General features: G+C 46.6%; 1 protein-coding gene across 1 annotated transcript in view; it reads right to left on the bottom strand.

Moving 5' to 3' along the window:
• The window catches only part of MAP1A (microtubule-associated protein 1A), a 62840-nt gene that overhangs the window by 5388 nt on the left and 45390 nt on the right, over nt 1-12062 (bottom strand). The window contains exons 2-5 of the mRNA XM_009884662.1: nt 9624-9706; nt 8811-8951; nt 3794-7087; nt 331-3715 (exon numbers count right to left, since the gene is read on the bottom strand). Of these exons, the coding sequence (XP_009882964.1) occupies nt 331-3715; nt 3794-6937 (6529 nt within the window). The 5' untranslated portion in view covers nt 6938-7087; nt 8811-8951; nt 9624-9706. The remainder of the gene's footprint in view (nt 1-330; nt 3716-3793; nt 7088-8810; nt 8952-9623; nt 9707-12062) is intronic.

The raw sequence follows: 12062 nt of genomic DNA on the forward strand, positions 1-12062 counted from the left end.
CCCTCTTTCCTAGCAGGGAGTGTTCAAACCCAGCAGAGCTAGCCAACCCTCTGGCCTCTACTGTTGGGCTCTTTTTGTATGCCTCTTTCTGTTTTCCAGGAGCAGATTTCAAGAATATGGCTTCGTCTTGGCACTCCGAGACCACCGCTGCACTTGGATATTCTGTTACACAGAAATGTGATTCCTTTGTGGATTTTTCCGCAACCTCTCTCTTTTGTGAAGAATTGTGTCTTAAATGGCACATTTCTGAAGTTTGCTCATCTCTCTCTGGCAGGTCACCATAACCAGCAATGTATGTCCCCACAACAGTGGCTGATGCAGTTTTCCCACTTCCGTATTCCTCTTTCCACCCCAGATCAGAAGGTGAAGAAGCGGTAGAACTGGGTGAAATGGACTCCTGACGCTTGCTTTGCATAAGGGGTTCTGATACATGAAACTTGTCCATTGCTGAGATGTGTGCGTAGACTGTGCCTGCAGCTTCAACAGGGCTGTGCAGTCTAGACTCCTTTTCAGATTTCTCCTTAGCGCCTTTTTCTAACTCCGAGTCACTCATGCTTTCTTCCCCTTGACCTGCTTTCTCATAGTATGTATCTTTGGGACTTGGGCTTTCAGATTTCAGGGACAGTGATACCTGCTCCTGGCCAGAAAAAATGATGTTCTCATCTGGGTGAGCAGCATCAATACAGGCAGCTGATTTTTCATGATAAAATGTGTCGGTCATGTCTGTGGGAGAGGCAAATGCTGTGCTTGCAGATGATGGGTGCAGTTCAGAGTCCAGTTCTTCTGGCAAAGCAGAAGACACCTTCAGTTTTTCCTGTCCTGCAGATACCCTATGCTTCTCTGTTTCAGACAAGGGTAAGTATCTTTCATGGATGTCTGTATAGTCAAAGGCTGAATCTGCTTTGTCTTTAGGGGATGCCGGAGATGACAACTCCTTCTCAGCAGAGGTATAAAGGCAGGACTCTTCTTCCTTTGCAGAGACATGAAAACTTTGATCTTTTTGAGAGATCAGTGCTGTTGCTGGCACCTTGTCCGTGTGACTCGGGATGTCCGCACCCTTGGGTGCAAAGGGGGAGGGTCCAGCTCCGGACACAATTATCCTCTCATAGATGTCAGCATACTTGAAACTCCTTTCATCAGGGTAGGGAGTTGGTTCTCTTTCCTCTTGCTCTTGTCTTGTAGAACTGTCATCACCTCTGGGTCTGCAGACCCCTTCCTCATAGGAATAAGGCTCAGGGGAGCTCCTGGAATAGGTCTCTGGAGGATATGCCGCTCGGCTGGCCTCAGCATGGCCCATGGAAGCACTGCTTTTTTGACAAGGGCCTTGTCCTAGAGGGGAGTGTGCACACTGCCCCGACACCGCAGCACTTTCTTCTGGGGATGCTGCTATGTATTGTGCTGGTTTCGTAGATTGTAACAGAGTAGATGCTGCTGCCATCTGCTCTTTCCTTCCTGTAGAGTCAAAAAGACGCTCACTGGATTTGCAGCCCTCCTCTTGCTTTCTATCTGACTTGTATTTGCTGTCGATTTCCTGATACAAACTGATGTCTGATTTCTTCTCTGTGTCCTTTGATGGGACATCTTCCCACAAAGGTGGCTTGCACTGATCTAACTTGTAAGGCCGTTCTGTTTCTGGTGTTGTGTCAATCTTCTTTTCCGGAGTGGTAGCCATTACGGACAGGGGAGATGCCATCAGTGCTTCGTCTAGTGACTTTGCATAGATATCTAGGACAGCTTTCTCCTCATCATCTAAATAGGAGTAACCTTGTTTAGATGTTGACAGCAATTCTTGCCTTTCTTTGTTTCCAGTTAATACTTTGGCCTGATTTTCCTCACCAGAGACATATTGAGAAGACAGAGGAGAACTTTCTGTTTGTGTTCTTTCTGAGAGAGTGACATCAGCAGGATCTATTTCCACTTTCTTTGTTTCTAATGTAGGTTTGGCACTCTTCTGTGCGTCTTCTTTGTAATCACATGATTCCATCTTTAAACATCCTGCTCCCGCTTGCAGTACCACAGGTTTGTCTTCAGCACGACGGAGAACCTCATCTTCCTCACTGGGTAACTGTCCTCCTCTTCCAGTCTCTCTTCCTTCCTGAAGATACCCATATGCAGAGCCCCATGCTTCACTTTCTGTTCTTCTCCAGCTGTGACTGCCAGGCACTGTAGGAGGCAGGATCTCCTCCTCTGCCATTTCAGGAAGGGGTTTTGTTTCATATTCCGGTACCTCATCCAAGAATGTGCTCTCTCTCTCTTTATCATATCTCTGCCGCCTTCCCTGAACAGGGATCTCCTCCACCTCTTCTGGAAACCACACTTTCTTCTCATAACTTAAATCTTTCATGTAAAAGTCTTCCATTTCTGGAGATTTTTCTTCTTGAGCTTCCTTGAACCTGCAAGATTTTACACTTTCAGGAGAAATGTGTGAAGATGTTTTATCCTCAGTTGGGCTAGACTCAGTGAAGTGTAAGCCCTTTGCATCAGGAGATACTTCCCGACAGTCCAAGCCTGCAGTTCTTCCCCTGAATGGGCCCTTTTCTGCTGAAGAAAATAAACTGCTGTCATCTGGAGACATTTCTTCCGTTGAAGTATCTCTGGGTGATGTGTCTTTAACTGGGCTACGTTCTGGGCGAGGAAAAGATTTTGACACTTCTTTCACGAGTTCTTTGGGAGAAATTTTCAGTGATTCTTCATATGCAGCTGGGCTCTGCTCTGTGAAATCCATGGACTTCACAGCTTCTGAAGTGAATTTATCAGTAAAGTCAGACATAGTTTTTTCTTTTGCAGATATCTCTTCTGTGAAACTAAGAGATTTGATGCCTTCTGGAGAAATTCCTCTAACAAAAAGATCTGAAGATATTTCCTTGCTGGGACTCTCAGTGAGAGAAATGGATTTGGTCTCTTCTGGAGAAATGTCTTTAATGGAAACATGAGAAGGTTTTTCCTCTTCTGAGGTGTCTCCTGTGAAATACGGCAGTTTTCCTTCTTCAGTAGTCACTCCCTTAACAGAAATATCTGAAGATTTTTCTTTACCAATACTTTCTTCTGTAAATGAAAGTGATTTGGTGTCATCTGGTGAAAATTGGGAAGATTTGTCGCTTTCAGATTTGCTTTGGCTTGTGAACTGTGGAGCATCCACATTTCCTAGAGACGCTTCTATGGTAGACGATGGCTCAAAGGACAAGTGTTTTGAAAATCCCATTAAACTTTCTGTCATGGTTTTAGTTCCTTGATCTTTTTCCGGCCCCAGAAACGCATCTGTGCTGGGATGGGGCAGCACGGGACGATCCTCCTCCTCCCCTATCACCACTGTGTCCTGCTTGTGGTAGGAGAGCCAGGGCAGCTCCTCCTTGCCCACCAGTGCTTCCTGCACCTCCTCCCCAGGAGGCACTGCAACGCCACTGCCCACGTCCAGCTTGCGCTGTACAGGTCCAGGCACTTCTTTTTCATGTCTGTATTTAGCTGCAGACACCTCATCTTCTCTGAGAGGTTCACCCTTCACCACAACAGAAGTTTGGCCTTCCAATTTCCTGGCAGCAGCATCTGTTTGTTTTTCAAACAGATCTGAATCTACTGTTTCTAGTTTTTCCTCCACTGGAGACTGGTGGAAAGGTGTGTGTCCTGCGCTAGTGGGGCCCGATGGGGTGGGAGAGGCCATTTTGACTGTACTATCATCAGGACTCATGCATCGTTCTTCAGCCTCTGCAGAGTCAACCTGGGAAAACGGTGTTTCTTCAGTGGATAATGGCAGACCAGAAGTTTGCACCACTTCTGTGGGAACGCTGATTAACACATTATCAGGACATGCTTGATGAGAAAACATGGGTGCATCGTAATGCCCTCTGAGTTTCCCAGGAATTTCAATATTTGGTGTCCCATCTTCTTCTTCCTCTTCCTCTTCTGCCTCTTCGTGAAGATCGTTTTTTTGAGATTCCAGTTTTCTCTCTCCTTCTGCTAACGCATGGAAATCTTCAGGGGGTGGAGATTTAAAACATTTGTCTTCCTCCAAGGATGATGTGGGAGAGATTGTGCCAGCGGAAGGAACATAGTCGAGACCTTGGGTTGCTTCAGTCCGAGAGGAGGGCATGCTGTTTACTGTGTCTAGAAGTAAAGAGCTTTTCCCAGTCTCTTCTGTTTGTGGTGCTGTTAAAGATGCAACAGACTGATCTTCTGCTACTGAAGTTGCAAAAGATGAAAGCTTATCACATTCTGTAATGGAGGTAGCAGAGGATATATGTTCTTCCTCAGCTAGAGGTGCTGCCACAATGTTTGTGGGATATGCCAGGATTTCAGACTCCTGGGCAGCATAGCCCTTGGCTGAAAGTTCAGCTGCAGGCATGGCCTGTATTCCATGTATTGCTTCAAAAGAGCCTGGGCGGTCAGGAACAGAAATGTCATAGGTATTGACATCATACTTCAAGTGTGGGATCCTCTCTTCCTGTTCATCATGGATTTCTTCATCAGAAATGGTCTGCTCTGTTTCTGAGTAGCCTGGGATAGTTTCATCCTGGATATATGAAACATGTTCTGCTGTTGCTCCTGGTGGGACTGGCAGACTGCTCAGATATGACTCTTCCTTTGTTATGTCCCTTCCAAGTAATTTGCTTTTCTCACCCATGTCACTAAATTCTTTTTCCTTTTCTGTCGTGGTAAATATTTTGTCCTCCCTCTCATCCTGATTCAGCTCATAAAAGTCTCTAATTTTTTCCACCTTCTCCTCTTCCTTCATGTGCTGTTCTTCCTTTTCTTCCAGTTCTGCCTTTTCTATCACATCTTCTCTCTTTTCCTTCTCACCCTCTTCCTGTGTCTCTGTCCCCTCAATATATTTTTCACCAGTCTTTGTTTCTGCTTCCCTCTGTTTTCTGTCCAAAAAGATTTTCTCCTCTTCCTCCTTTTCATCCTCTCTGAACGCTGATGACCGAACACCTTTTGCTAAGAGGTCTGTCTGTGATGGTACCTGTTCTTTGTCTGGAAACAGCTGAACTTCCTTGTCCTGCTCAGCTTTTCCCTCCCAGTATCTCATGTCACGATTTTCATCTACTGTTGTTCTTTCATCCTCCATTTTTTCAGCATGACCTGCTCTCAGTTCTAGCTGATGAACTGCCTTTTCCTCTGCTGGTGACTCTTTTTCCACATCAGTAGCAGTTACTCCCTGATCAGGAATGTCTGTTTTCAAAATCAGATCCACTTCAGTGCAACTCTGAGCAATCACGTCAGCAGAGTCTTTGATCTCTGTTTCAGGTACTCTCATAATCTTATCACTAACCTCAATATCAGACATTTCTTGAGTCACCTGCAAGGCCCCTTTCTCCTCGTGCTTCAGGTCCTCAAAGTCCTTTGTAAGATCTTCTGGTGAAGACAGGACTAGCCTCTGCTCAGCTATGGAAGTCTCTCCTGGCTCCACCTGTGCCAGTGCCTTCTCCATTGGCGATGTCTTCAGGTCAGCAGGCACTTCCTTTTCAGGTTTGACTTTGATCTTCTCACTTTTGATTCTGCCTGGAACTTTTGCCTTGTATAATGTTTTTCTTACTTCTGGAGTAAATGGTTTTAAGTCTGGTTTAGAAATTTTCTTGGGCTCTGGTTTGGTTTCTTTCTTTTTATCCTCTTTCTTTGAATCTTTTTTTTCCTCTTTCTTTCCATCATCTTTTTTTAAGTCCTTTTTCTCCTTCTTAATCTCTTTCTTTTCTTTGTCTTTCTTCTCTTCCAGCTTGGATACTTTCTCTTTGAGATGCTTTTTTCCAACCTTGTCTTTTGCTAATTTTCTTTTCTCAGCTTTGAGAGCATCACTTGTTTCTGTCTTTATCTTTTCATGTTTAACAGGTTTCTCAGGAATTTTCTCCGTGTGTTCTTTAACCTTTTTCTCCGTTTTAGTATCCTTTATGACTTCTGGTTTTACCTCCTTAATCCCCTCCTCAACTGCCTCTTCTTTCTTAGCTTGCTTTGTCACAGATGGCTTGGGGGAAGACTTAAGACTCTCTTTACTGTCAGTTCTTTGTTTAATTTTGGTCTGCTTCAGCACAGGTGGAGGTATTCCAGAAGTGATATCTTTCTGAGTAGCCACTGGGTACCTCAGAAAATCCAGGTGCTTGAGTTTCTCAAGACCTTCCAGTATCTTATTTTGAGGAGCATTTCCAGGAAACAAAACCCTTACAATCTTCTCTGTTGGGCTAGCTGGAAGCCACACCACTAGGGCAGTGATGGATGTGAGATAGGGAACAGAAATTTCACCTTCCTTCCCGCTTGCGAGAATTATGCCAGTCTTTGCTTTACTATTACCAGCCCATTTTTGCATTAGAAATTGCATTTCTTTACTGTCCTTGACAGGATTCAGTATATACATGTCCAGCTTACCCACTCCCATTTTGTGGAAAAGCGTGATAGGTTCAATGGTATTGCTCACCACCCTGTAGAGAGGCTCTGCTTTAATGCCCAGTCTGTTGAGATACTGCAGTGTCAGACAAGCTTCCTCGATGCTCCTCTTCACTTTCATGGATGATTCAGGCATCTTCAGTTTTTCAGGAACATTAAAAAAAACCACTCCTAGCTCAGGAGAAATTAGGTTCTTCATCCAGTCACTGTAGTTCGTAGAACCCTGGGACTGTTCCTCCTCTTGCTCAGCAACTTTCCTCTGCAGCAGCCCATTGATGCCAGGTAGGTTGTCTGCACCAATGTGGGTGAGCAGGATTGAGTCAATCCTGTCCAGGTGCCTTACCAGCTTCCAGAAGCAAGATTTTCTGTCAGAGCCACCATCCACAAGGATGTTAAACCCATTGACAGCAAAGAGAGCAGAATCACCTCTTCCCCCAGGGAATATGTAGCAGCAGGGTTTAGAAAGCTTCAGAAAGCCCCCTGAGGTGGGTGGCTCCAGGAGATCAAACGGAGACGGCACGTCAACTGTCTCAGAGACATATTCTGCAAACTCAGACACCCCATCCATTTCTGGCAGAACTGGATCAGGATTCAGTTTCAGATGAATAATCTCCTGAAATCGAGGATGCCCAAGGTTGCTCCAGTCTCCTTCTCCCAAGCACGACACAGTAAGGGAGGCCTTGATATCTGAATCAGTGTCGCTAAGAATCTGGGTGACCTAATGAGGCAAGCACAGACAAATAAAGGTCAAACAGGGCTCCGAGACCAATTCGGCACTTGAAAAAAAACAGCCAGTTAATGCAGAAATACTGAAGACACCATGAGTGCTTTACTGACAGTAACACTAGGAATGGATTAAATAGTCCAAACGCCCGTTGCAAATAGATGCATGGGGCCATGTTCTGCTCTCTTCTGGAATTCTTAATGTTGATGAGCTGTTATGCTTCCCAACTGTTGGGAGTGCGCAGTGACAAGACCTCAAGAAAGAAAACCAAAGCAGGAATCACCCTGTCCTCTTTCCTTACTTCTTCCACTTAACCTGGGATATCAGCCCCCACCTTGGGCTCAAAAGTAGCAGTTTCTTTTTGATTTGTGAATTCTAACCCTAAGCATCATTGTCTGAACTCATCCTCACTCACTGGCTACTGAACAATCATACAGCACTTTTCGTGCAGTTTTACTGCCATAGGGCTTCCTTTTTTATTCAGATTCATTTTCTTTCCTGGGCCCTATTTTGAAAGTCGTGACTCCATTTCTGATATACATACAGGGTTGGGGACATGCTACATGATTAATAAGTAGAACTAAGGTCGATATAATTTCCAAGGCTCCTTAGAGCTATGCTGAACATATCCCGAGCATTAAGCCTCAGGCTTCTTAAGTACCTGGAATGAGATTAGTACACTTCTTTACACTGTGTTCTCTTGCTTAGACAACCCTTAATTGACTAGTTAGTGTCCAAATAAATGGGTACCAGAAATAAATGAGAACAATCAGCCTAAAATAAATGAAGGTGGGCAGATTTGCTGATGTAATTACAGCAACAATGATAACAATTGTCAAAATATCACCCAGCCATTCCTGCAGCAGCTGTACATTCAATCAGACGGAGACATTCGGAACATCTGGCACACAATGATCAGTGGAAGTACGGCTTATCAAAAACTGAAGCAGCGTATTTGTATTGGCAAGAAGCACCAATAGAGAGTTTAAAGCCCATGAAGACAGCTATAGTACACCTAGCTAAGATAATCAGCATTGGAGCAGAGGTTCAGAGGTCCTATATGGTTTTCAAGATCCCACTGGACAAAGCCCTGAGCAATCTTGTCTAAATTCAGCACTGACCCCGCTCTATGCAGGAGGTTGGGCTACAGACCTCTCAAGTGCTCTTCCAACCTGAATGATCCTGCAATTCTACCACTAAATAACAGCATTTGTAGTTATTCAGTCATCATGTAGTTACTTAATCAACATTTCGTCATCCCCTTGTAATCTTTACACACCCGTAATGAACACTCTGAATCTTGTGAACAGCTTATGCTTGCTGGACTGACTGTGAAATGAAGAAAAGTTCCCACATTTACCAGGGTGACGATGGCCTCTGTTGGCTGTTTTTTGGAAGCTGCCCACAAATATTTTAAAGCCTGCTTTAAGAAATTTTGAGTCTCTGCCCACTGCAGAGCCAGTCTGGAAGGTTATTTGAAGCTGAGCACTTGAAGGTGGAACCACCCATGTCTGCCACCTTGGAAAACTGAAGTCAGGGAGTTAAAGCAAGATGCACAAGACTATAGCAGGAATTATTTATGGCGTGCAACTGTTTTGCTGGATTTGAAGCCCATCCCTCTGCAGATCTGCCACCCAAGGGAGCAGTGCAGGCTGTATTGCTCTATCGTGCACTCTGTCAACAGGAGGGGACATGCTGGCTCACTGCTCACACTCACCTCTGGGTCTGAAAGTATCTCAGCAAACTTCTGGTAAGTGAAGGTCCCCGTCTGCAGGATCAAGTCTCCTTCCTGGTCTGAGCTCTGACCACAGAAGATCAGTAGTTTGTGGGCTGATGAATCACACACAAGTGAGCGGACCTGTTACCATGAGACAGAGAGCTGCAGTCAAAAAGGTGTCTGTGTTCCTCACCAGCAGCCAGAAACCTAAACACATGGACAGGCAATACTTACACGCTACTCACAAACAGCAAAAACATAAGTTTTCTACATAAAAGAGAGTAGGTCATGAAGAGGTAAGACAATGCTACCGCCTGTTGACAGCTCAATGTCAACTCATAATTCACATTGAGAAAGTAGGCCAATGCTTAGAGAAAATGTTTGGCATTGCACTGCCACATAAAAGGTCAGTGCATTTAGACTCTCATCAAACTAGAATGCTCAAGGTTCAGAAGCCCTCCACCTTGCTTGCTAGGAAACTCTACAAGCTCCTGAGAAATCCTTAAAATCGGGCAATTCTAAGGCACTAACTCTTCTGGGAAGCAGCTCATTCCTAAAGGGCTACCACACAAGAAACCATACGCTCTCCTATGTTTCTTTGTCTAGCAGTAAATTCTGCCACAGAGCACTGGTTACTGCCTATGTCTTTCTGGCAAGACCAGAACAGCCAGCCACCTCACCACCCTTTGCAGCAGACTGGCAGCATGTTCCAGCTCTCCAGAAGGTGCAAAGTGGGATGACCATGACCTCTATGTCAAGCAAGGGCAGGAGAGCTGATGCAGAGAAAACCCGAGGGATCTACCTGGTCCTTACCTCAGAAACAATGCTGTCCACATTGGGGTTTACCAGGATCACTGTCTCCAGGGTATCGCTCCGGTGATGGAGGGTTCTTTGGCCTGGGGAGAGGCAAGGGATTAGACAGGATGGGAGAAGCTGATGGGACAGTATCTGTCTACCAATGCTTTAGCCTCAAAAATTCCACTTCAGCATGGGTGTGATCGCAAAGCTTCAACTTGCATTCTAGACCCAATTTAATACCCAGCTCTCATAAGCCAAAGCAAACTCTTTTCAGTAACAACGCAAAAAAAAATCTTAGTTCTGGACCAGCACAATTTGCAACTCAACTCTGGGTTCTGAAGTCCACAGCACAGCAAACTGTCCGCTTGTGCTGGACCGCTGTGCCCCAGGAACGCTGGCACAGACCAGTTGTCCCCTCTGGGCAGACGCATCTTCCCTCACTGCAGCTCCATTGCAGCACAGAGAGGTACCTCTGGATGTTGCCCAAGCCTCAGTCACCGCAGGGCTTTGTGAGCCAGCTGGAGCGCACCAACTCACCCTTCGCTACAGCGGTGCGGCACTAATAACAAATCTCTCGTCATTCTTAATAAGTTTTTTCTCTTCCAAAGTGTTTTTCTTTAATCCAGACCTGCAGTCCTGGAGGTAAACTGCTGCTACAGGAACTAGCTAGACGATAAGGACGCTTGTTCTCCTGCACCCTCCCTGTGAGAATCACAAACAGGCACCCAGAGAGGATTCTGCTCTCTCTATATATTTAGGCAGAAAGGGAAGAGCCAAAGAAGAGCAAGCAAGAGCCTGACAGTGCAAAAAAGCAGACTGTGTGCTCTCCTTGTTACGGGCATTACATGGATATTTGGAAAAATACCGACATAATGCCTGGGCCCTATCAGTTTATGAGAAAGAACAGTGCTTGCCATCCTGAACGGCAGCGCTAGAGCCACCATCGTGCACCCAAGTCAAGCAGCTCTGGGAAGTGGGACAGTGAGCCGGACCTTCCTACAGCACTTCCCTTGACACTGCAGGCAACACATCATTTTTTGGATTCTGGTCTTTGCAAATACCTATTTCTGGATGCTACATCCACTCTACAAGCCTCGCACTTAGAACTTAGCTGGTGGAATGTACAGTTTATAGGGTTTAAATCTTTCATAGGCTTTAACCCCTTATATAGACCAGAGTGGCACAGATCTTCACTGCAAATTCACATCTATTTCTATTTTGTCATCTTCCAGACAACTGCTGCTCTCTCACAATGCTGCTGTCTCTTTCCGCCCGCCCTATTCCACAACCTCCCATCAGCGCTTTCTAGGCAGATCTCAATCCTTCTAAACCAGCTTAATCAAACTGGTATTTCAAAGAAAGGCACCAAAAGGACACAAAAAGAAAAAAGTCAGAGAAAGGCCAGTACTCAGTACAGTTTTAATCAAACCCAGTTTACTGGGATGTTTTACTTGGGCTGCCAGCAATTATGTATGAACCAGACAGATATGCCCAGAAGGCAACTTTCAGCCCAAAATGAAAGCGGCTCTTAGCTCTCAGCAGAACTATTTATACTCTGTATCTCTAGCTGCTTTCTGAACTTGTGTTCTTTCAGTCTGTCTAAAAATGGTCCCTCCAGACTGAAACAAACCCGTCCCTGTGCAAAGGAAGCACTTGCGCTGAGTTCAGTGGCATTTCTGCGCTGGCTGTGGGATGCGGTGTCTGGGCCGCCGGGGAGGCTGGGACCCAAGCCCCTGCGCCAGGGGGATGCTGCGAGCGAGCCGGCGGGGAGCGGGGACCGGGGTGGGAGGGTGGCAGGCGGCGCAGACGCGGGGGGACAAGGAGTGTTCTGGGGCAAGACTGCTGCCAAAAGAACCAAAAACCCACGCGTCCTCCAGGTAATGGTACTTGTAAAGACACTGGTGGCACGGCGGCACTGCTCCATGAGCACAGGGCGCACCTCATTTTCTCACTGACTGCATCGTGCAGCTTTCACACAGCTCACCCCACAGCAGGACCCCGCTGATGCTGCTTGGAGCACCCCAAACAGCAGCCGTCAGCCCCCGTTTTTCAGCAGCAGGTCTGGGACAAAGCGAGACCCAAACAACGCCATCCCCAGGCTTCAGCTCCTGCCGCCTTGCTGCCTGCGCACCCAGACAGACGTTTTTAGCCACTGCTACCCGGGCCGCCCAGAGAATGCAGCTCGGTGCGCAGGGCCAACACCAGCGGTCTCTCCTCGTGCCACGTGAATGGAGGGCTCTGGGGCACACACTGGCGCCCAGCGTGCCGGCATCCTTCCCGGCACCCGCAGAGGCAGCGCCAGCCCCAGGGCTGCAGCTGGGCAGCGCTCCGCAGGCGACCACGGCTGTACGGGGACAGAACCCCTCTGCGGGGCCAACAGGCGTGAGAGCACTGCTGCTCTTTGCCATTTCTGGGGTTCCAGCCCAAGCGGCCAAGCTGTCGCTGCTGAGACTG

Source organism: Charadrius vociferus, unplaced genomic scaffold (assembly GCF_000708025.1).
Source record: "Charadrius vociferus isolate BGI_N301 unplaced genomic scaffold, ASM70802v2 scaffold750, whole genome shotgun sequence".
NCBI classification, from domain to species: Eukaryota; Metazoa; Chordata; class Aves; order Charadriiformes; family Charadriidae; genus Charadrius; species Charadrius vociferus.